Genomic DNA, 25,780 nt, shown 5'->3' with positions numbered 1-25,780 from the left:
AATTTTTTTATTTTTATTTTTTGGTCAACATAAGAAAATCAGGTATAACACCTTTAAATGCTTCATGTCCATGCCTAGCCAACCAGCTTCCAACTAGTAGTAGCTGTAGCTAGTAAGTTCCTTTTCCCAGTGAGATTTAGTAGCTCAGGCATGTGCTACACTGGCATGGCCATGTTCCTTCTGCTTCTCATGCTAATGCAGTCCTTGCTATTTGGGGCATCTCTGTGCTGAATGTAAAACATCCTTAATGTTTTCAACTACAGTCTTATGAAATTTTCACCTATCGCTTGGGCTTAGATGCTGTAACCATTAAGAGTCTGGTCATTTCTACCAGCAGGGGGAATGAGCTATTAATGCTAGCACTGGCACAAAAACAAATGGGTTTCTGTTAGGCATGAATAAATTTAGGCTGCAAAGTAGGAGGATTTACTTAGTGATTCTAACAATCAGCTTCTGGAACAGCCTTCCAGTGGTTGTTGAAGGGCAAAAACCCTAACTACTTTTAAATGCAACGTATAAAAGGAGCTGTGGAATGGAACAGCCAGTGGTAGCTGGGGGCTGGACTTGGTGACTCCAGAGATCCCTTGCAGGCCTTTTCTCCCCTGGACATAAGCAAGTGGGGCAGGGAAAGAGTTATAATGTCTTCCCTCTCCTTTGCAAAGTTGCACTGGAATAGCTGCAATCTGGCTTTTTTAGGACCTGCCACTTGGAAGTGTTTGATCAGCTATGGCAAGTTCTTGGGATGTGAACTCCATGTATTTAGTTTGAAGGAAATGTAAATCAAAGTACCTGTTTAAGTTAGGCTTCCTCTGCCATCCCATCTTACTTTCTTGACACTGTTTTTACAATTTAACTCCCAAAAGTGAAACGAGCTAGCAAGGATCAGGTGATGTCATAGCCACAGTTGGAAGTGCTTGCTTATTAGAAGACCAGCATTACTTTTTTTCTGCTGGTGGCATATGTTTTACTTGCTAAATATATCTGTATCAGAAGAGCTAACATATGTGTTCTTGGTAGCCTCATTGACCAGCATGTTTCTGCTGCTGCTTTGTCTCTTATTAATAAATTGGACAATGTGGTGAATGATTGGAGATTTTTGTATCATAATATTTCCACTGATGGCAAAAACACCTCACTGTAGTATCTTGTCTACAGTGACTTACATGCAGTTGTTCAAACACTGCTGAGGAATCCTACTAAACAACTTGTAAAATCCTTTGGCTATGAATGCTTAATGAATTATACAAGGGTACACAGTGAGTTAATTCTGAAACTAGTCTGGTGTGCTATTCAAAATAAATTTCTCCTGCAGTCAGAAGTAGATTACTGAGGCTAAGTTTCACCTGGATACAAATTGAACTGCAATTAATAAAACCTCTGACTCATTTACTATTAGCAGCTGTGTTCTCTTTCATTCCTTGCTGAACATTAGTAAGGTATATTCTTTTGATGATCTTGTTTTCTTCACCTGACCTTACATTAACATTTCATAATGTTGATGAGAGGGGGCGGGCAAGTATATCCTAATACTGCATATATTCTAACCTGGAGTGCTGGAACATACGGTACTCTCAAAAGAGTTCATTTGTGTACCACTGGTGAGAGGAGTAGTTAATGATGATGTGCACACAGATCTTGGTAAATGAGTGACAGTTCTGACGGGAAAGTGGCATTTTTACTGTATTCTATTTTATAGTATTACTGTGTTTAAAATCGTGTTGTGCCCAATATTGTACATTGTTCCACTGTTGTACATGGAGGAGAAAGCTGTTTTTATGGCTCTGTTGAACTACAAACTAAATAACAGAAGAAAGCTCTTCCTCTGAAGAGTATGAGGTTGCGATAAGGAAGACGGAAAAGTGAAGAGCAATGGAAACCCTGTTCTGTTAGACCTACAGTTTGGAAAACAATGCTTGCTTCAAAAAAATCTAGAACCAGTGCTCTGTTTTCTGAATATGTCTAATGTGTGTGTCACATTACTGCAAGACTTACACTCCACCTCCCTCACCCCCTAGGTGCTAAAAAGTATTTAAAGAAGCTAAAAGAAACAGAATAAATGAAAATTACTTATTTTTCTGACTAAATGCTGGGTTGCTGCTGTGCTGTTAGGTGGTGGGATGTGTAGCAAGAGGTGGTCACATAAAAAAATAAATTGTAACAGCCCTTCATATAGAAACATTTTCTTATATTCTCTTTCATACTAATGACTGAGGAGCTCTTTGAGAATAGCTGAACATGGAGAATCAGTGAGTATTCAAACATGTAGAATTAAAAAAAAGTTATACTAATGCAGTGCATTGTTCATTGCAATTACCAGGTTTCTTCTAAGTAGAAATTATCTATACTTACACTGCATATGATATAACATAGGAGTAGCATGACGTTTCAGTACAGCTTTGTCTTAGCTGTTAACCCCTGCTGAGAAACAGAATGGCTACCACCTTCTTTTGCATGCAAATTACAGATTGTGTGGATTAGTTATGTGCCAGCTAATGAGGTGCTATTGTTATTCAATGTCCCCTGTGTAATTACTGCTTTTTAGACCTGCAGTGTGCTTGGTAGCCCTCCCAGAGCTGTTCTGTTTCTTTTGTTATTTACAGCACTGTCTGTGTTATTTGCTATTGCAAATCAAAAGGAAATTTCTCTAATGGGTCTGTCATTTTGTCCTGTGACTGTATAGCACAGAGCACAGTGGGACCTTGGCCTGCAGCTGAGCCTGCGAGTACTACAGTAATATGAATAAATCATAATCATACTTGACTACTGCACTCTTTGAGAGCAGAGTTCAGCAATGGCTGCTCCTACTCTGCTATTTGTGCTGCATGTTTCCTATGGTGTTATATCCTTTATCACCCAAGGCCGCTCCTGAGCTGCCCAGTTGGTATCATCTGTTATTACCAAAGTAACTATGCTAGTCTTCCTATGCTTAACTTCCTGTTAAACTGAATATTTGATATTGTGGTTTCCTCTTCTGTAATTATCGTCACTATCATAAACTCGGTAGACAGTGTTCTTATGGCATCCTTGCAAAGACCTTTTGATACATTAGTCATCCATGTTTACATCTCCTGAACTTGTCTCTTTCCTATTCCATCTGCAACAGAAATATTCTTCTTTCTAATAAAGCAGTAAACAGTTTGTCTCTGTGAGGAATATCCAGGAATGTCCCACCTGTTCATTTGTTACAGGACCTAACTGAATTCTTGAAATAAGTGTTAGATAAGACACTACTGTTGAAATCCATAATTTTGCTTTATTTCCTAGTAAGATGCAGTCTTATTGTGCTCACTCGGCAAGATCAATTTTATGCCTTGGTAAGGAGCAAGTTCTTTAAAAATGTATCCTACATAGAGGCTTTCCCAGGTTAAGTGATATGCTAACTTTTTTATCTCTTCAGGTGATATCAGAAAAGGCATTTGATCATTTTGGAAGGTTGTATCTTTACCACTGGGTTAACAGAGCCTGGACTAACATTTCCCAGCTGGCTGTCAATATGAGCAGCCAAGACTACGATCATCAGTTTTGCATCTGAAGCCTTTTTGATTTGAATTGTAGCATTACAAAGTTGCATCCCATATGCTCACTGACCCCCATCCTGATAAGGGAGGAATGAATTTAAAGGCTCCGGGCAATCACCCAGAGATGTGGTCTAAAGTCTATTTATCACCGAGATTGTGAAATGTGATGTATATACCTTGCACAGTGTGCATTTGCTCCGTAGCCAGTCCTGAAGCACTGGCTATCAGCAGTTTCCTGTGTGCCTCTGACTTAGACATTTCAATTTCATTTGGTACAGATGCTGGTAAAATAATCCACACTTCTGGTATTTTGTTTTCAGACATCTGCATTGCAATCTATCTGGGATTATTTAATAGTGTCTTTCAAAGATGAAAGTAAGTTTAAAAAAACACAACAAAACCAGCTGTCATTCCTGGTGGGGTATTTCATCTTGAGCTGATTACGCTCTGTGACCTGCACATGGCATCTGAAGGTTTGTAGGTTTATGAAACACAGTGACATATCCATCAGGGACTGGGAAACCAGGACCGTCTGCTTCGGATGGTTATTCAGGTGATTATTTCTGCTGCGGACTTGCACATGAGCTAAAAGAACTTCAGAAAATCTTTGCTCTAGACAACCTTTGTAGAAAGGGGCAATCATTATTTTCTTCCCTCAAAATCTGGATAGCAAAAATAAGAATCACAGAATCATAGAATAGTTTGGGTTGGAAGGGACCTTCAAATGTCATCTAGTTCAACCCCCCCCAATGGCCAGGGACATCGTCATCTAGATCAGGTGGCACAGACCCACTGATGGTTTCAGAGAGCAGGTGTTTCTAATATTCATTATTGCTAGACTTCTTGGGGTTTTTTGTTGTGTGGTGGAAGTTAGTTTCTGGATTATTTTTGTTGTTGTTGTTTAAATTGTATGGTCATTTGACTTTTTTGTTCTTTGCTCCTAAAATATTTTTTTAATTTTATTTATTTATTTTAGATCTAGATGCACCAACATAACTAGTCCTTTGATCTGTTTATATATTTATGGGGAGGAAAGAGCTGCTGTTGGTTTAAATATTCTAGTGGTACTTAATGATGAGGAACAGCTAGGCTTAGCTGGGCTGCATGGAAAGTATCTGGGAGCATAAGCATCAAGGAAGACCATTTTATATAGAAAACTGGTACAGCTTTCTCCCTCGACCCAAGCAACAGAGAAGTCCTAAGGCATGTTCTCTGTTCTTTTTCACACCTGGTCATCCCATGGGTCTTCTATGTGTTTGTCTGCTGCTACATGTTTCGATTTTGAGCTTCCACAAGTAGCACCTATTTGACCAGAATGAGAATTCAGAATTTTTTTTTTTTCCTTTTAAAGTAATAGCACTACTGCTATGAAGTAGTCTGCATGGTAATGATTTGTAAAACTGCTTATACTGTCTAAATTAATAATGATAATGAATTCAGGCTAGAATCTAAAGAAAATTCTGTGAAGCAGAAAAAATTCCTATCTTTCTGGAAATCCATGTGGTACATAGACTTGGATTAGAATGAATAAGCTGACAAACAAAAAGCAATATCCAGCCAAAAAGGAGAAACATCTTTTTTTCCTCAGCAGTAAGACCCGCACCAAAATAAAACATAGCTGTTCTTGGGTATTAGAAGTCTGCTGGGCAAAATGTGCACTAAGAACGCAATAACTAAACTTGTCTCTGAACTCAGCTTCCAGCTTTTCTGACTCCTGAAGCCATGGAATGAATACAAAACAGCAGATTAATCTTCTCGTATCTCTGTGAAGCTATTTTTATCTTTGCAAATATTCTTCATATTAGTGGTTCACCCCAGGCAGGCTGAAGTATGAGAGATACTACTCACTGTACAGAAATGTGCTAATACTTCTGTTTGTGGTCCAGACTGTCTGCTGGCAAACACACTATGCCAGAGTGGATTTATACCAGGTCACCATCGTGCACCTTTGTGCAGCGCTACTCTCTGTTTATCATACACATGTCCATTTTCTTTGTCAATATGCATTCACTCTTTCGGTAACCTTTGGTTTTCACCTCCATAAACCACTTCACTGCAAGTTGCCTGCAGTCAGTAGGGATGAGTGGGTTGCAGGGCCTGAAGAAGAGAACGTAAGGGGTGAAATGCAAGGAACAAATGTGTTTGCTGTAGGTGTTTGGAGGGAGCAGAAGCAACATGAAGCTCTAGAACCACGCTTGGAGCAGGCAGAGGGTTCATGAGGGAGACGAGGGCTGCAAGTTGTGAAATGGCCCCTTTGCCTTTCCTGCGCAGGAGAGCAGGAGCTTCCTGCCTCCGGCTCAGGGCAACAAACTGGCCTGTGGCTGCTGCTTTGCTCATCCAAAGTCTCTCCCAAGCCCTGCCCGAGGCTGCCAGTTTCCAAAGCAATTCCCCCCTCTGTGAAGTTCTTAAAATGAGTTGAGTATTCCCAAACTCGCCTCCTTGCAGCTGTGCGCGCTGCAAGGGCGGGTGCCTGTGCGTTACTCCGCTCTGTGCCACACAGCCATAGCTCTCAGTAGAACACCTCAAATGTTGCCGTGGGACGCATGTGTCGCAGGTGCGGCCGTTAGTTTTAACGTTAGGTCTCGACGCTGCGTTAAGCCGAGCGGGAAAGGATCGCCTTTCCCGTTGATTTTACACGAGGTTTTAATGGGGCGCGGTACCCTCTGTACTGACGGGAGCAGCAAAACGGGGGGTTGGGGGGGTTACGCGTCCGCCCCTCGGCGGCAGCACAACGGACAGCGCCCGCCCCGCCCGCCGCGGGGACGCGCCTGCCGCGAGCGCGCGGGCGCCCTCCCTCCCTCACGCTGAGGTAACGGTCTCCCGTAACGGCGGAGAGAGGAGGCAGACGGGCGGGTGCCGCCTCAGGGAGCCGCCTCCCTCCCTCCGCCACCGCCCGGGCAGCCCGGCCTCGCGGGTGCAGTCCGCCGCCGGGTGAGGGTACCGCGCTGCCCCTCGGCCGGCCGCCCCCCTCCGCCCCTTCACCCACCAGCCCCCCCCCCCACCGGGGCGCTATGAGCCATGAAGCCGCCCGGCAGCATCTCCCTGCGGCAGCCGCGCTGCGGCCGCCGCCTCCCCGCCGCCGCCGCCTGCCGCCTCACGCTCCTGCCGCTCCTCGGCCGCCTCGTCTCGCTGCTCCTGCTCCTCCATGGCTCCTCCTGCCCGCGGGCCCGCGCGGCTGCGGCGGCCGCCGGTGGGTATGACGGGGTGTGTGTGTGTGTGTGTGTGTGTGTGTGTGTGTGCTCGTGTGCGTGAGGCGGCTGCTGCTCCCCGGCCCCCCTGCCTCCGCCCCGGGCGAGAAACCCCGAATGCATCCATTTCCCCTGAACGATTTCTTCCTCTGCCCCTTCCATATTTGTGTACGTGTCTGTTTCGGCTTGCTTGCTTACGAAAAGGAGAGAAATGTGAGGTTTTCCCCCCTCTGATCTTCTGAAGCCAGTGCTGCAGTGTTTCAGGTAGAGAATGCTGGGCGTAGAAATAACGCTGGTGAGGTATGCGACAAAAAAAGGCTTAGGTGGGTTTTTGTGTGTGTGTTAGGATGCATGTGTACGGGGATCTGACTGGGAAGCCGATTTGGAGTTGGATTTTTGTGTGTGCTTTTTGTTTATTTGCTTTTGATTATGTATAGTTTACATGTGGAATGCTGAATATAGTCAACTTGTGCCTTATGTTATTACTGTTCTTATTACCTTGCTTGTTGATTGACTGTATCCTGAAATTTTAATGAGGAAAGATGCAGGATTTCATCTGAAAAGCTGCCACTGAAGAAAAGGGCTCTTGTAAAAGTTAAAAGAGAGAGGTACAAAACTTGCTATTATGTAAAGGGTCTTGCTTACCATTCAGTGTGCATGGACTCTGAATTCAGCTTGTCTTAGGAACATGGGGAATTAGTCTTTTGTAGGTGTACATTTGTTTTTTGTGTGTGTCTTAGAGAAGAGAACTTGGCTATCAAAGAGAGTAACTACATGTCCATTAAGTGTTGGGGTTTTTTCCTTCTTGGAGGTTGAGAGGCATTAAAATATTTATAATCTATGAATGCATATGAAAATGTATATGCGTTTAAATAAATAATGTTATTTCTGAAACCTTTTTACATGTGAAAAAATGAATCAGGTCTAGTTCAATGACTAAGCTATCTTTTTGTTTGCTTGAGTGACTAATAAAATATTAGAATACTGCAAGCTAAATATGTAGCTTTTTTCTTTCTTTTTTTTTTTTTTATTTTATTTTAAACAAAATAAACACATTTTGCCATCTAATTTATGGCTGGCATATCTTTTTTCCTCAGACCTGCATTGGAATGAAACAGCAGGCGGTACAGGGGGAGTACTGGCAGATGAAGAGAATACGTTTCAACAGAATAAAAGCAGCAACAGTAAAAATAACACCTACAGCAATGCAATCCAGAAAGAAATCACACTGCCTTCAAGACTAATCTATTACATCAACAGAGACCCTGAAACCCCTTACCATGTCCTGGATACTAGGGCAAGGCACCAGCAGAAACATGACAAGGTAGGATGAAAAGAGGCTTATCTGCAGAATTTTCGTAATGGTAGTTATCTGATGTGGAACTGAGTTTGCATGTTTTATTCCACAGACCTTTGAGACTTAATGGTGGTCCTTACCACCATTTTTAGAAATTAAAGGAGGACATGTAATTAAACAAGACTGTAATTTCCCTTGTGTTAATTTAAATATAATTATTTTGAATTTCAGCATAGTTCAAAAGCTCAACTGTAGGTAAAACGAATGGGAATTATGCAAAGTTGACTTGTCTAATCGGTGTAGTTCTGGTGTCTTGACTTATGGTATACCATCATCAACAACATGCTTCTTCCAAAATAGCTCTAGACTGCAGAAACGTCTGCACAGGGAATTTCTTTAGAATCCTGAACTGCAGCATGAACGTGCCTGTCATGCACTGCCTAATAAATGCAGTATTGGTTTCCTGCTAGTGTATGACCAGTGAAGACCACTGTAAAGTATTACCAGATTTTGTCAAATAATACCTGTGTTTTTCATTTTCAGTGACAAGAGATAATATTTCATTTTGTATAGATGCAGATAGTAAATTTTTTTCTGAAATTGCATGGGATTGGACAAACTTTAATGTTATGAAAAAACTTGCTAAACAAGTAAACCTACTCTAAACCATATTGCTTAGGAGGTACCCTTTAAAATGATTCTATTCCATTTTTATAAATTTTTATTTAAAAAACTAATTTCTTCCCATGAGTTAAAAAGGTAAAGTTGAAGGTAACTATAGTTTGTATAGGAAGTGATTGTCACAGTAGAGAAGAAAGGCAGCAAAGCAGATCAGTGTGTATAATATTACTGAAGGGCTTGGCTATAATAGAGTTTCTACCTATTGAATTGCATTTCTTTTGAAATTTTAGAAAGGGAATTTATTATACACTATATGTGCTTTTGTTGATATTGATTATATGCCATTTCAGATATGGAATTAATATGGAAGCACTGTATAACCCTTTGTTGTGGTTTAAACCCTTGGAAAAAAGATGAGTTGTATCGTTTTGGTATTTTAATGGTAAGAAAGATTGCTTCCTAGCTTATTGAGCTTGGATACCAGTATGTGCCTTTGGAGGCATCTAAATACACCAGTATGTTACGGGTAGCACAAAAAAACTGTTTAGATGTTAGAAACTGGAGCTAGTTAAGAGCATACTACATTCAGAACTAATATTCCTTTAAAGTGAGACCTCTCTTTTAAATAAACTTGACCAACAGGGGCTTTCTCTTCCCCTCTTTGGAGAGGAGAGTGGAAAGAAAGAGATCTTGCAAGTGCTTGCAGACCTGCCTTTGGGAATAGTGCTTCCTTCATGTTTCTTTCTCCATGAGGTTTTTTTCTTGGGAATCCACAGAGGAGAATGCCTGTCAATCCTCTTCAGTTACCCAGCACTGCCCACAAGAACATTGCTGCCGTTGCCTATCCTTCCTATGCCCTGCCTGATCTCTGCCTGTTGGGGGTAAAGCTCTGCAGAAATCAGTGCTAACAGAATTGGTATTGATTTCCTTGAGTGTGCTTGCTGCTGAGTATTGCGTAAAGTGGATCTGCTTTCTACTCATTGTGTCCCTTTTAAGAGTAGGGAATGCTCACACTGCAGGTTTTCTCACGTAAGGGTTCTTTAAGCTTGGAGTTCCATAGAAAATGACATTATGTTGACTTCATCCTTCTGGCATGAATCTTCAATTGCTTTGATCCATTTAATTGAAGGAAAGTGTTGTTTATGTTCCTTTTCTGCATTGATTTTTGCATGTCTTGCTTTCAGAGCACGTTAGAGGGTCCTGTGTTCCCCCACACTCCCACCCCCAACTTGCCTCTTGTGTCTTTCCTTGCATGAAGTCATTTGTTTGCCCTTCCATCTATTTTACCAATAATATGGTAGCAAATATTTAGTAACTTTGTTCTGTTTAACATTAACTGGTCTCTGTAGAGCAATAATTGGGGGGGAGGGGAGAATTCTGCCTAGAATATATAAGGGTTTTGATTTTTGGGAGGGGGAGGATTTTTAGTACTTGCTTTTATCCTTTCCCAGAATTAAAATAAATGCTATATTGTAATAAATAATACTTTCATGATTTTGCTCTCCCCACATTGGTAATTAAAAGAAATAACCAAAATACCTTTATAGTTAGGTAAAGAAAGAAATCTATATTTAGGATTGAGTTTTAACATGTGAAAAAAGTAAAGACAAATATGAGGACCTTTTGTTTGTACACAATGGACAATTGAGGAACAAAAATACTATTTATTCTTTTTTTACTGGTCTTGGAACCATACATCCTTTAACCTGTATTTTCTTGTCAGTCTTAATATAACATTTATAGGCATATGATGTAGATGTACTCCCTAACTATGGAACTATGGATGTTATTCAGTAAACCCCTTTCTGTGAAGCTTCGCTGTAGTGGCCAGAAGAATATAAGTCATATGGATTATTTGGGAGATTAGGCCTGAGTACCTCAGAAATGCTGAGTCACTATAAAGAGAGGGGAAGAGTAGAGGAAATTGTGTGCATGTAGGAAGAAAGAGGTAAAGATAGAGAAATACAATTATGTAAAATGACTTAAAATATTTTATTTTTTAAAATCTCTTCCTAAAAGTAGGGGTCTGCAACCTTATTAATGAATATGTAGAAATGAAGGGATGAAGAAGGAAACAGTGTACCAGAGAACAAAAAATTTGAGTAATAAATTGCTTTCTTAGCACTGATCCTCTTTATCCCCATTGGATGTGGTAAAATGCCATCATAATGAGAGGGTGTATGTGATTTCAGTTGTTTGTAGAACTTCTCTAATTCCTTTTTTTATTGTTCCAAGAAGCTTTTTCTCACTGGTGGGGGAAAAAAAAAAAAAGGGTATGCTAGTTTTGGCTAAGTGGTCTATCTCCAAGGTGGACAGAGTTCTAGTGTACAATCTATTTTCTTTTTATGATCTAAAAAAAAGCATATTTTAAATACCTGGTACTTGACTCTAAAATCTGTATACCTGTTTCCTCATAGTCAAATTAAGGCTAGCTGGTTTTGAGTTCTTGGGTTATTTTTGGTGTGAAATGCTCAAAAATGAACATCTGTTTACAAAAACACAGTGATGAAACTTACAAGAACCTTTAAACAAGCTGAAGAGGTCTGAGTCATGTGTGCCCTGTCTTTCTAAACTTCTGCAGATGGAAGTAGAGTTCTGAATGAACTGATGATCTCTTTACTGAACCAGATTACTGCTGTGGTTCATTTTTGTAGACTATGTATACAAGATCATTAGGACGTAGCAGGAAGACTGCTATGTGACGCAACTTGTCACAAAAGGCTAGGACCAAGTCCTTACAGTAGCTGGCAGAGGGAAAAATCTTGCAACACAAGATGTGGTCTCAAATAAAAGGATATCCAGAGAAACACAACTGTCTTTAAATCATTGAATCATAAGTTCTCTGAAGTTGTAAAGAAGCAAAGTGCATAATTCTAAACTGTTAGTGTAATTTTTGGCAGGAGGGAGGCATTAAAAAAACTGTTTTGCAGACCCTAATGACTGGAAAAAAAAAATAGTGCGATAGTGAAGACTGTTCCACCCCCCAGAAAAAGCCCCTATATTCATTTTGGGCTATTTTCTTGGGGTGAAAACTGCAGGTGTTTGGCATGCAGGTGCTTCCAGGTGCTCATCTGTTTGTCATTTAAATAATGAAAATATGGCCAGGCTGAACATTGTTTTCTGCTATGTTGCCCTGCTTTAGAGGTTGAAATATAGTGCTGTTTCAGTCCTTTGTGCAACTTTGGTATATAGCATATAAAAGTTCAGAGGGAAAGCATCTTTAAGATGAAAGGAAAACAGCTGTATCATGGCCATTGCAAAGGAAATGGTATTGAAGAAAAAACAGGCCTGTTTTGTAAAATATGAAATGTTGGTTAAGAATCTCTTGAGGTGGCATCAAGTGAATTCTTGCTAAAATCCAGATAAAAATCCTATTTGCTAATTATTGTTTTCCCTTCCCTTGCCTATCTTAGGTCAGGTCTTCACTTTTAATCCCCATATAATGAAAACTGATCAAACTAATGAATGAACTTCATGTGGTTTATCTGTATGAGTTTAAGACTGTTAGAGAACCATTGTAGTATTTCAGCTGGCTTTGCTTTTTTGTTTGCCTTTTTTTTTTCCTTCCCCTGAAATTTCTGTGGTGCAGATTCAATTTACACTACTTGCAAATTAATGATTTTGTGAATTTTGTCTCTCTATTCTATTTGAACTCCTATTAACGTAAAAGGCTGATCTGGACTTTGTGTCTTCAGTAGTTACTGATTAACAGGAGGATTGAAATTGGTCTTCCTATCTTCTTTGGTTTCTGGGAGTAGAAAGTCATCTTCCTTATGCCAACTTGTCCTCAAGTAGATCTACATCTTGGTTTCCTAGCTGAAAGGTGGGTCATGATATTTCTAAAATGTTTCCAATTGTCACTTCAAGTGAAAACCTATAAAATGTTTCAGTTCCTCAGCATTAGGTAGTGCAACAATTGCACTTGCTAGGCCTTGTTCTGAAATAAAAAAAAAAGTTTATAGGTTTTATAGCATTTGTGGGAAGCTGGGTACTGCAGGAATGGTGGGTTCTGGCCCCTAGCGTTAAAAGAGCAACAGTAGGATTGCTTTCAGGGGTAGGCCTGAGTCTTCGCCCACATGCCAACAACCATTCTTTCAGAGAACAGCCTTCAAAGCTTGAGGGTCAAGTGCATCAAAGTAACTTTTCTATTGTTAATCATTAAAGACCAGAAATAAATAATCAATGGGAACTTTTCTGAAGTCCCATATGTTTTAAGCATGAGTTTTAACATGCTGCTCTGATACTTAGGTATGTTGTTCAGTATGAAATGCTTTATTTCCAGTGAATAGTGGAAGGTTATAGAATCACAGAATCACAAAATGGTTTGAGTTGAAAGGTACCTTAAAGATCACCTAGTTCCAACCCCGCTGTCATGGGCAGGGACACCTTCCACTAGACCAGGTTACTTCCAGGGATGAGGCATCCGCAACTTCTCTGACAACTTGTACCAGTGCCTCACCACTACCACAGTAAAGGCTTTTTCCTAATGTCTAATCTAAATCTCCCCTCTGTCAGCTTACAGCCATTCCTTCTTGTCTTGTCACTTGTAAAAAGTGTCCCTTTTAAAAAGTCCCTCTCCAGATTTCTTGTAGGCCCCCTTAAGGTACTGGAAGGCTGCTCTAAGATCTCTTCTCCAGGCTGATCAAACCTAGCACTCTCAGCCTATCTTCATAGGCTCCTGCCTTCTGATCATCTTCATGGCCCTCCTCTGGATTCACTCCAACAATTGTTTTTTTAATTTCAAATGCCATTGAAAAATACTTAGTTTTCAGATCTGTAATAATTCTATACTTCGGCTCTCTTCTGAGCACAGTTATCTTGGCATATGTGCAATGTAGTAGATGTTTTCCAAACACTAAAGAAGGATGGCTTCTGCATGAAGTCTGAGGATAGGCAAACAAGCTGACAGAAAACTAAGGAACAAATGTATAGTAGGTCACATTCATTTGTGACAAAACTTGTACTATTTTCAGAATGAAGGCCTAGCTCAAAAAATGTTTTAATGGTGTAAAATCCATCTAAATCTGACTTATGTTTCTAATTCCAAAACGGGAGTGATGAAACCCCTTGCTCAGGTACTGAGAGCAGCAGCTCTTGGCCATTATTTTAGTCAGCAGAACTACATGCAGAAATAGACTATTAATAGCCATGATGGTCATTTGGAGATCATATCTGTATGAATATAGCAAAAGATCCAAAAGTACTATCAGTCAGTTAAATAACACTGTTACTTTGGTTTAAAGACTTGTGACAGACCTTGGTATTTTTGAAGAGATAACAGATCATTGCATTTGGCATAGTTCTACTGTGAAGAAAGTAAAACCAATATAGTACTTTTGGTGGTGATGGTTGTAAAGTTTCTGAAAGTCTGGACAAAGCAAATTATGGACAAAAGATGCCCAAATGCAACAATAAAAACAATGGAAGCGTTCAAGTTGTGACATGGATCGGTAGAACTGAGATTTCAATTACAGCCTTCTAGTCTAATTTGATCTTGAAATTTACAGTAAGCTAATGACCGACTTGAAAGAAACTGTAATTCTTTATATATATGGATTTTTAGCTTGTAATGCCCCTGAGAACTACTCCTTTCCACAAGTAGTTACAGCACGCTTGGAATGTCCCTAGTATGAAGAATCTCTTATTACAGTGACTATGCTAGTAATCTAATCTTCCAGAACAGTAATAAAAGACCTTTTTTTTTCCCTCTCAAATTCAGGTTTGGTAGCAGGAAAAATGATACTCGCACCCTCCTTCAGCCCACTCCTCTATGTATCATCAGTAAGTCTTTGCTGCAGAAAAACTTTATGTAATTTTGCAGCTTTGCTGTTGGAGTAGTTTACAGCTGTCAAAGCAGGAACCTCTGCAGAGGATTTTAAATTATAAACATGTACAGAGGAGCTTGGCCTTCTGTTCTTGTGAGCAAAGAATGCTCATGCAGATGTGAACCATGTATGCCAGTCATACAAGAAGGTGATGTTTAATCGCCTGTGAAAAGGCATGGTAAGATATGTAACTTCAAAATATAATATTCTTGTTTGAATTTATATTCCTATGCCAATTAGAACACCACGTTTCAGATTACACTTTAGGCATTGTATTACACAGTAACTGGTAAGAGACTACTGTGAAATAATAAGCTGTATCACAGGATTTCAGGCACTTTTCTGAAATATTTCCTCCCATCATGGTGGTACATGAGGGTTGTTAACGGCTAAAACACCTGGTGACAACTCACTGGTAGCTTTCTGTGCTAACTTGTTACAAGAAAAATGTCAGTTTCAGAATTAAACACTTTAGTCTCACTACCTTCACCTGATTTCTGGCTCATGGCTTTTACAGGTGCTTATCTATTATTCAACTAGCTTTGCAAAATCTGTATTTTGTTGCAGCAGTGGTGTATCATATTCATCGGAATTCAAAACTGGTTTTGCTAAACTGCGGAGATCTAAAATCCAGTGTTCTTTTCGTAACCAGTAGTTTGAGCCGAGTTTGGTGGAGAACATGCCCTATGGCAGGGCAGCAAGTTAGTGTCAGCTGCCTTGCAGCAATTGCTTATGTGTCCAGGCTGCATCTGTTAAGTGAGGCACACTAATAGATAGCAAGTGGTGTTTTTAGATACAGGGGTAATTGTTTTCAGAAACAGCAATGATACTGTATCTCATCCTACAAGATGAACTTTTTCTTATGGTATCGTAGACCAAGAATACAAGTTACTTTTATTTTAAATTACAGAAAGATAAAGAATACATGGTTGCTGGTTTAGAAACTTAAAGGATGTTTTACAGGTATCATTGGATATGCTTGTCTGGACAAAAGAAAAGCTATAGCAGATCAGACTAGATGTTCATCTGGGTATCCCTGAGATCAGGCAGTAGCAGATGCTTAGGGAGGGATATAGTAGTGTAACAGTCATGGGGTGCTACTTCCTAGACCCCAGACTAGCAATTTGTGGCTCAGGGTCTTCTGGGAACCAGAACTTGTGTTTTGGATTTAATAGCCCTTGATGGGAGTTCCTGATCTGGAGGTTATCCAGGGATTTCTTTTTATTTTATTTTTTTATATATATGCATACATTTTTAGTGTCTGTAAAGTCTTGTACTGAAGCTTTGGGATTTTGGCATGATTCAGTACAGCATGATTGATTCAGTACAGCATGATTGCTTTTGAAGTGTGTTTTATTATGGCATATGTCATCCTCCACACTTAAGCATTTTCTTAATCAGTTAAGTAGCTGAATATGTTGAATATGTTGAAAGATATTCAACAGTTTGCCTTACTTAGTTGGTTTGGAATTGTCAATCTGAACAACAGTAGTGACAAAAACAAAACAAAATTTGAAGTGGAAAACCAAAATATTTGGTTCTCTCTCTTGCAGGTGACTATTTAGCCTTGATGCTGCTCTTGTTCCAAAAACTGTTTCAAAGAATATACATTTTAAGTAATGAATAGTTTGGTAGGAGAAGTGAAAGAAAGGCTGCACCTTTATCAAACTGAAAAGAAAGCATATTTTTAGTTCTAAACTAACCGTTGAAAAATTATATAGTCAGTGTTGATGTTATATTTTTGCTCAACTTGGCTCCCTAGAGTGTTTGGGAACACTGGTAGTTAGTATTGTTTCTAAAACAACTTGTAAACATTGTTGATAAATTACATTGAATAAATCCTGATTGGGCAGTCAGGTTTTGCCATGTTACATGTGTGGGCGTGTTATGCAATAGATCTATAAATGATAATCTTATCTTAAAGGAAAGACTCTATCTTCATGGTTTGTATGTAAGAGTGCAATATAGTCAAAATCACTATGCTTATCTTCGAGCAGGAGATATTTTGGAAAACTTCCAAACATATTTACAAAAAATATAATAAAAACTAGAGCAATTCTGTAGTTATAATTTCTCATGTTTCAGAATGATCTTAATAGAATAGTACATGCTCTTTTAAACTTTCCAGATAGTTAATATTGAAGTCTTGTTTGTAGCATATATTTGAAGACACAGAAATTTAGGTAAACATTACATGGGGAGAAGACTCAAAGCAATTGTTTCTGTAACTCTAAGTGAATCTTTATGGGATAAAACTAACTGCAACCCTTGTCCTGCAACAAAGTTTCACGCTTTTTTAAAAAATCAAATAAATTAATACATGTGCATGTTGAAAACATGAGATCTTGGTAACAAACAGGTGCTTGAAAAACTCCTTGTGACACTTGTTCCCTGGTTTCACTGTGCAAAAATGCTAGGCATGCATTTAAACTGAGATCCTATTCCTTTGTCTTTTAATATATATGCCAGCTTTCATCCATTCAGATTCTCTTCATCAAGTCACCTGTTTGTCTTTATACTTCAAGTGTTTCACTCTGGTGATTCAGAGCAGCTGGAAACAATTTGCCAGGTCAGTGTGACCTCAGCAAATTGGTGGACTGGTAAGACAGCTGTTAATATTTACCAAAAATTGTAACAGAGAGAAAGCTTGATGCTGGTTTGCATCCATCTTATTTTAGGTATCACCTAGAATACAGTTTTTAAAATTCTTGTTTAAAGTTATTGTATTTGTTGAATAAACAAAAAACAGGCTTTATGTAAGAGACTGTTTAATGATATTAAACATCTTTAAAATACTTTAGAACTACACATTTGTTTTAAAGAAGCTTGATAGCAAAGCTCTGTGCCCCTGTTAACAGAGAGATGATCATTCTGGGGGCAAAGAATGCTAAACTAACACAGGAAACATCACAGCTGGCTTTAGTCACCATAGCAACTTTAGAAATAGTTTTTTAAAATTCTGTTGAAAGGTTTTATGAAAGATGATGCATACCTTTGCTGAGAAATAAGATGAAAACCAGTGCTGTTCTGTGTAGTGCAAGAATGGAAGAGGAACATAAAGAATTTATTCTTTGTGGAAAAATTTTCAAAACAGAACAAAATTGTAGGCCTTATGGGTCATAAAAGCTAACCTTCATATTATTGAAGTTATGTCATAAACTAGCTATGTCATAAACTAGCTATGTCATAAACTAGCTTCAGCTATGTCACAAAAACTTTATATAGTTTTTGTGACATACCTGAAGATTCATTGTGGTGTTTAATCGAAAGAAAAAAATAAATACTGTTTTTCTTTAAAGGGCTTAGTAATATTCCAACTTTATGTAATTATTAATGCTGTAGCAAATTAGTATATAAGTAAGCATGGTTTGATTAGAACATTATCAGGGAAGATGTTCTATGAAATTCAGATCTAATCTCTTCTACTCTGTTGGAATAGTGTCTTCACAAAAACAAAATTCTTGGGTCATCTCTCTTCTCATTTTTTCTAGAAAACAGATGTTCTAAATGTCTTTGGCTTGAGCTACACCAGTATAGAAAAGAATAAAGAATACAATTTATATATCTGGCAAAAATTGAATATCCTGAAAGTTAAAGTTAACTCCATATGCAAGACAAGCTAATGTTTTGGGGATTTTTTTATTGTTGTGTGTTGAGTTGATGAGTTGTATGTTGTATGCACAGTGTTCTGTACACTGGCTTGGCTACAATGCCAAGTACAAGCCTCTAATTGTGAAGGGATTACTCTGACAGAGTCTTTTGTAACATGTAATACAAGTCGTGCCATGACCTTCTTGTTTGAAGGTGTGCATTTTAGATGTTTTAATTATTTTAGGCCTTTTAAAGTGAACGATGCAGTAACTTAATTAAAAGAACAGTATACTACATAACTTATGCTTTTGTTACATAGTCATCTAGTTATGGAAAAAATATAGAATTTAGGTGAATAATGTTTTTTCCTTCTCTTGAGGAATGAGTGTGTATTTGAAAGCATGCTTTTCAGGTACCATTTGCTTCTTTCTTCTTTTACCTTCTAAAAAGGCAAATCCTTTTGAATCAAAATTTGGTACCAGGACAAAGCTTTTCATATATGCCTATGAGATTCATGAAAATACGCAGGTTTTCCGGAACTTTGTTTGTCACAGGTGTTTATTACACATTTACATATAAAGCTCAGTGATTCTTTTGACAACTTTAAATGTTTTGCAAAACTGTATAGTACTCCTGTGTGTTCGTGTTTACAGGCTGTACATCTGGCCCAGGCAAGTTTCCAGATTGAGGCCTTTGGCTCCAAATTCATCCTTGACCTCACACTGAATAAGTAAGTGCACAATTTGAGGTTTCTTTCTTTCCTGCTCTTGTTGTCTTTAACTTATGATACAAGGTCAGGGCACATGGAATCCCAAGATCTGTGGAAAAATATGCTGTTATCCAAGTTTATTAATACAAAGTAACATTTAGGCTTTTTTAAACAAGGTAACTGTCACCCTTGCTGACACCCATAACATATATACCTTTAAATTTTATCATTCATGACAAATAAATGATGACGGAGATTTCAGTACCAGTTGTGATTGAAATGTGTGGCTTTTCTTGTGCTTTTTTTTATTTGATAAACTATCATGCAGATGTTATTTTACATGCTAAAGTTGGTGTATAGGAATATTGTAAATACTGGCTCAACTTTAATGATCTGGAAAACAGGCTATTGCCACTATTATCGTGAAGTGGGAATCCTAATAGTTTTCCTGTACGGAAAGGTGCTGCTAGAGTCTGTTTACCAGCAAGATAGACAATTTTACATAATTGTCAGGTCTAGAAGATCTGACTTGTAATACAGGTTAATAGCAGTTTAGTTGTTTGTGTCACATCTATTTATATCCCAGCTGAAGGTATAAAACTAGGTGTTTTTCTAAAAATTCTTGTGAAGTTTTTTTGCTATTGAAAGTTTACACTGAGAAAGTTTAAGGTAGAAGTATAAAATCAGTACTAAATACTGGACAGTATGGCTTAAAAGTGCACTTGCCCCTTCTGCTGCCCTTGAGGTTTTCAGCATGTTTAAAGGAGAAAAAATTTACAGAAACAATTGCATACTGGTTTAAAAAAAAAAAAGAAAATGTGTTCCTCTGGTCCATGTGAGGTCTTATTTTGGTCTTAACTGTCATGTAATGAAAGTTTTATTAGGGAGAATAATGTAAGCTTATTAAATCTAATAGCTTTTCAAAGCAGTAGGCTATGGATTTGTAAAATTTGATGAACTGTTATATTAGCATATTTTGCTGCCTAGCTACTAGTTATTGGATGTTTTGCTCTAAAGGTGAAGTGGAAATATTTTCCTTCATCAGTGCATGATTCTGAAGTTAGGTTGTTCTTGCAGTTATGTCTTAAAGTGTGACATGAAGTCTTGAGTGGCTGGCAAAAGATGTGTTGGTATCAAGCAGGGAATGGCATGCAGAATGGAAGGAGAAAGAAGGCTTGAAGATAACTGGGTGTTCTCTAGCATCTGGAAGAACTATAGTGTAGTGCAAGACTGGTGTTTTATGAGTGTTGGAGTTGGACCCATGCAGAGTAATTTCCTGTGGGGTAATCATGGCATTTGTGAAGGGAACCGTTATCTAGTGGTCTCTAAGCCACAGGGAATTTCTCCTCTTGGTCTGCTTTGCCACTGTTCCTGTTTGCATGTCCAGCCAGTAGCAAGGCTGAGCACACATTCCCAAGATGGCACTATGCTTAGGATATGGATGGTCACACAGACCATCACAGAGAAAAAACATTGCCTTTACTGGCACCACTTATAAATGCAAACAGGACTCAGGTGAACAAGAATACAAACAGCCTGATAAGGTTCTTCTCCAGCTGATGGGAATTGGAAGTTTTCTAGTGAAACACATGCACCAGTCCTTTCCTGGTTTGCAAGTGTGCCCACATTCAGAGACTCAAATGTTAACGCAGGCTTTAAGTTCATTAAACATTAATGTCTGGGTCTGGGGTCTCTCACTTGGTCACTTAGACCCTAGTCTTTCCAGGTGCAGGTTTTTTCATAGTTGTTGACTGACTCTGAAGTTTGCTTGCACATCACACCTATGCAGAATAGAGAGCAAAGTCACACAAAAAAATACTACAAGTAGGACTCAATAAAAGCATAGGACAGACTGCAGTGATCAGGTGCAGGGCTGGGCCAAACAAACCTACTGTCTTGCAGCTTGCGCTGACTCCTTTTCATGCCACTTCCGCTCCGTTTTACTGCATTTGTTCTGTCCTGATTCACCTTCCTTACCTTTGGCACTTCACCTGAACATCCCATAACAATGTTTGCACGTTTCCACAAGCCCCTACACGCATCCTGTAATAAGTTTGTTCTTTCCTGGGAAACCCATGATGACATTGTTCACCACTTCTTATCTGTTCTAAAGTTCTGGTTGAACCTCTTCAAAGCCATGCCTGAATGGCTCCTTCCCTGGCCCATCAGTCAGTGACCTACGAGAGGTATCAGCAAAGACCAGAACTCTTATCTCCTTTTAATTAGGATTTGTGTGTTTGGATGTTGGTTGCTTTTCCTGTCGTAGTCTCTTATGTTGAATGGCTGTTAACCAAATCCATCACAAAACCAATACCCTCACATTCCCTGTATCCTTGCAGTGTTACCTGTTGTCCAGCTCTGGTCTTCATTCTTGCTTATATATAGCAACAAATGGTCCATAAAGAAAGTAAGTGTATATATAAGTAAGTGTATATATATTTTTCCAAATGAGGTTGCTTTGTCAGCAATCAAGAAATGCAATGTCTTTCATGTCAAAAAGAGAGAGGGAGATCACTTTTGTGCACCTTATGCTAGTAAGTTCTGCTCTTGGGGTATCAAGAATTTTCTTACTGGCTACATGTAAGGTGCAGGGTGTTCAAGTGCCTTGCTGGTTTTGATGGTTTGATTACCAGTTTGACTTTTTATACGTCGGGTCTTCTAGCTTCCTAAGTGATTTTTGACTCACAAACATTTGACTCTCTATCTGGTTCTGCTCCAGAACATTACTTCAAAAACCTGTCCTACTTTTTGACCTGACATAACACTCTAAAACTGTAAGTCATAAAACTTGTAGCATCATAGATTGGAAATACTCGCAGGCAATGATTTGGAAAAGACTCATTCTTATATCTGTTACATTTGTGTTTGGCAGAATGCTGCCTTTTGCTGCTATGTTGGATTATAAAGAATTTTAGTTGGCTTGCTGGTGTTACTAATATTTAGTCAGAAGGAAAGGCAGAAGAACAACAGAGCCACAGATTTGAGCTATTACATGCTATTGGCCAAAATAATCCATTTGCATGTGGAATACGTATTCAGAATCTGGAATACCCTTGAATATATTGAATATCTACTTGTATTAGTTACTTTAAGGTGAGTTAATGTCACCTAGTCTGTGTATTCTGGTTTTGTCCCTGCCTTTTTTAGGAAAGTTCTTTGAATATATAAAGCTAAAATAAAGATGGTTGTTGCCTACAAACAGGTTCTAGATTGAAGTTTTCTTTATTGGAATCCCTGTCTTTGCCTGCCTTCTGTGTTCCAGCTGCTCTTTTGTTTCACAGCAAGTTTTATAACCAGGAGGTGAAGAAAATTGGATATTCACTGGCATTAATAACTGTCAAGATTTTGTAAGAAGAGCAGGTGGCAATCTGAGAGTTTGAGGCATGTTAATGTAAATTTTGTACTTGATGTTTTGTATCTTGCTATAGTGCGATGGCACAAACAGCTTGAAGGAACTATAAGCCAATCAAACCTCTTGAATCCGGTGTGCAGGGATAATTCAAATGTAAGATTTCTACGGAGTTTGAATGGGTAATGAACTTTTCAGTTGCACAAGGTCTACAGGTGTTAAAACTGATGAAATATAATTTGTTATCCTAGAGGTTGGCAGCTTTTTCTGACAAGACCAGGGAAAAAGTTTAGAGAGTTTGCTTTTAGTACAAAAATGAAAGATTATATGGTACTAATGGGGTAATCCCGTTTGAAAAGTTAGGGATATTTTTAATAATTCAGCTCTGATTGTCCAAACTCGATAAATTCCCTATGCAACAAGTAATGTGTAACATTGTCTTAAAGCCCAATTTATATGAAAAGCCTTTAAAAGCGTTAATGAATTTCAGTGAATTCATATTTTTGTCCTCAAACAATACTTTAAATTCATTTGGGTAACAATGTAATTGAGTCGTCAGTGATCCTGATAGATTGGAACAATTTCTAATTTTTCATTTATGTATTACATACAGAAATGTGTGCAAGGTGCTAAGAAATTACCTTTTCCACCAAAAAGTAAAAGGCTTTTAAGTTGTCCTTCTATGGACGGACAAGTGTTTCTGCAGGTAACTCTTATGTCCTGTTTAAAGCTACCAGTCTTTATGTTCCAGTGTAATACTAAAACACATGAGAGAGCAATACTACCATAAGCAGTGAGTTAAAAATGTCTGCTTGCTGGTTTTTTTTTAGTGATGAGGTAAGTTGGCTATATTGCCTGTCAGTTTTCAGTCGATGGTCTAGAATCAGTCTCTAAATAAAGGAGTCTCCTCCAGCACTGGAGCATGCTAGAGCTTTCCCCCACAGGGACTGTGGTGGCTGGGGCAGATACAAGGATTGGGGAATTCGGTACCTGAGCTGGACAGAAACAGGAGGTAAAAACCAAAGACAAAACCTTTTCTCTCTTTCTGCTGAAAACTTCCCTCAAAATTTAGGATTTTGGGGAAGGGGGTGCGGGGTGCGGAATCGCCAAAACCAGCCTGTACTTCTCAGCTTTGTAATTTTTCTTGTAGAAGTCCACCTTTCCAGGAAAATGGATTCTTCCTTTCAATGAAGAGATAATATGAAAAAAAAAAAAATTATATCTTTGGCATAAACTGAAAAAAACCTCAACACCCACGACTTTTGACTGTAACATGACTTAAATATTTGAGATATTAGAATATGATAACCGTTGTAAAAAGTTAATTTTTATGTGAAGCGCAGTATTACAGCCAGTTTATTTATCAGTTTAAAGCTTGTAATTGTTGAGTAGTCTTTGTGGTCTATATTCCTGTAGATCTGACTTTAATTTGAGAACAGTCCCAGAGGTGATTCCATTCTTGGCATAATTTAGAAAACAATACGGCAGTAACTGGTTACTTGAGAATCTATTTGATTTTTGGTTTTTTTCAAAGTTATCTTTTAATGGAAATGGGAAAACTAGTCACAGTTTTCCAGAAGGAAACTTCAAATATTTATAACATTTTCTTAAATGAAAGCTTGAACCTTTAGGATGCTAAATGGATCCTATAAGATACACAGGCTGTGTAAAGTAGATGTGATAATATTACCGTAGCAAGTCTAACTCTAGTTTGCTTTTGAAAATTTGTTACAATGAGATGCAAAGAACTTAGTGTTAGGATTTTACAACAATGTGTGTGTACTCCTGTGTGTACAACAATGTGTGTGTACTGTGAGTAAGTGTGAATAAGCCTTGAGCATCTCAGCTGTAGATAACAGAGCTTTACTGCCTCACTTGCTGCTCCTAGGACTGGAGGCAACCTATTAAAAGTCACCGTTTGCTTCAGTGGGCATTTCACATGCAAAAAGGCTTAGACTAAACACAGATACTAAAACATCTCCCTATTTTTCAAGACATATTAATGTGTTAAAAAAAAAAAGCTTTCTTTTGTAATTAAAAAAATTATAAAAACCTGATGGTGAAGAAGCTTCCTCTTAATTACTGCGTTCACCTGTAAATTAGAAGCATTTGTTATAAACAATATTTCAATTATTCTGTCTTCTCTTAGTATTTTGTTTCTGTAATTTTAATTGCTTAGTACAATTCTCTTCAGGTGTTCTTTTCCATCCTGTCACTAAGGTTATGAGTAAAATGTGTATTTTATAATATAATATTACAGTTATTTAATATTATTATTTATAATTTTGTGTATGCATGCACATTTGTATGTTCATAAAGTGCACTGTCTAGTTTTACTCATTCGCTCTTCTAGGAGTACAGTAGAAGGCAGCACCAATCCTGCCATTGACCAAGGACTTGCACTCAGCTCAATGTCTCCAATAGTTCTCAGCAGTATTTCTAGCTCCTTGTCATCTACTTTCATTTGTGCTGCAACTTTCCAGATCAGTCCTTTTAATTTTTTTCTTCTTTTTTTGATCTCCTTTTTCTTCATCTCATCCCCTTCTCTTCAGCAAACATTTATAGAATAAGAAGTGTGTATGTGTGTTTCTATGTATGTTTTATAGGGGATAACTTTAAACTATAGCCATAGAGATTAATGTTGCAGTCTCTGACTTTCAAGCACTCAAGTTTTGGATTCCTCTGTAGTAATTAAGTGATGTTGTTATGCCTGCTGTGCAATGCATGAGTGGAGTTGTGCTCCATAGAATCACTATCAATATAATCACTGACAGCAGAGCTTATTTCAACAAGACTGTAAGAAACTCAGCATAGGCTAATTTGTTTGAAATTCCACTTTTTCTTTTTTGTGCTAATGTAAGAGCTCTTGGGACGTATGTGCCTGCATGAGATCTGGGAGCCTCTGGTAAAAAAACCCTAACCCAGCCCAAAATTAAACAAAACCAAATGACACCCCCATTCCCCAAAGCAAACAAACAAAAAACCACCCTAAAACCTGAGACATGCTGTTTGTCTTAAAATGCAGATGTTGTTGTGAATGTTTAGCCCTCTTGTCAGACCCCTTGCTTATGGAGTGAAAAGACTCTTCTGCACAATCCTGATCCTGGATTTAATGAAGTGTGGATCTGTCACCCTTCTGAACAGGGTTCTGGAAGCCTGTCAGCTGAGATGCAACCACAGCCATTGGTTTGGTGGATCATTAGGGACAGCAAGCTCAGGGCAAATACACATCTGGGACAGTATGACAATGCTATAAAATTCCATGTGGCAGGATAAGGATGTTTATTGCCTCCTTCCATGTAACAACTACAGGTATCAAATACAGGAGGAAGTTTGAAAGGAGGTGCTTCTTACAGAAAAAATGAAAATGCAAATCTTCTTGTCACAGGATATTGTATATATTAAACTATTTACAGGAGTTAAAGGATTGGAAGAACTTACAGAAATCTACTGAAGGCCATTGAAAACAGTTATACTAACTGGTTTATGAGATCCTGGTGTCACAGATCCCAGGGTGCTGGGAAAACTCCCTGAAAAATTGCTACATGTGTGTATTTGCTGTGAGGCAACACACTAAGCAGCTGTCTTGCCTGATGCATCTTTTCTTAGGTTATGTTGCTTGCTCACATGTAACCACTGTAATGTGCAGTGGTTAAGAACTGTTCCTTTTCTAATCTAGTAG

General features: G+C 38.5%; 1 protein-coding gene across 9 annotated transcripts in view; it reads left to right on the top strand.

Annotated features, from left to right (window-relative positions):
• The first annotated feature begins 6,251 nt into the window (after window positions 1–6,251).
• The window catches only part of ADAM23 (ADAM metallopeptidase domain 23), a 71,776-nt gene continuing 52,247 nt past the window's right edge, over window positions 6,252–25,780 (top strand). For 6 of the 9 annotated variants that reach the window (XM_030485450.1, XM_030485452.1, XM_030485446.1 and 3 more), the window contains exons 1-3: window positions 6,252–6,708; window positions 7,804–8,030; window positions 18,694–18,770. In XM_030485450.1, coding sequence (XP_030341310.1) covers window positions 6,537–6,708; window positions 7,804–8,030; window positions 18,694–18,770 — 476 coding nt within the window. In that variant the 5' untranslated portion in view covers window positions 6,252–6,536. Of the gene's footprint in view, window positions 6,709–6,746; window positions 7,030–7,803; window positions 8,031–18,693; window positions 18,771–25,780 lie in introns of those variants that run through there. The other 3 variants (XM_030485453.1, XM_030485454.1, XM_030485448.1) reach the window with 3 other exon arrangements.

This window comes from Strigops habroptila, chromosome 5, assembly GCF_004027225.2.
Source record: "Strigops habroptila isolate Jane chromosome 5, bStrHab1.2.pri, whole genome shotgun sequence".
NCBI classification, from domain to species: Eukaryota; Metazoa; Chordata; class Aves; order Psittaciformes; family Psittacidae; genus Strigops; species Strigops habroptila.
The sequence above is the reverse complement of the archived record's forward strand: the minus strand, read 5'-3'. Positions and strand labels throughout refer to the sequence as shown.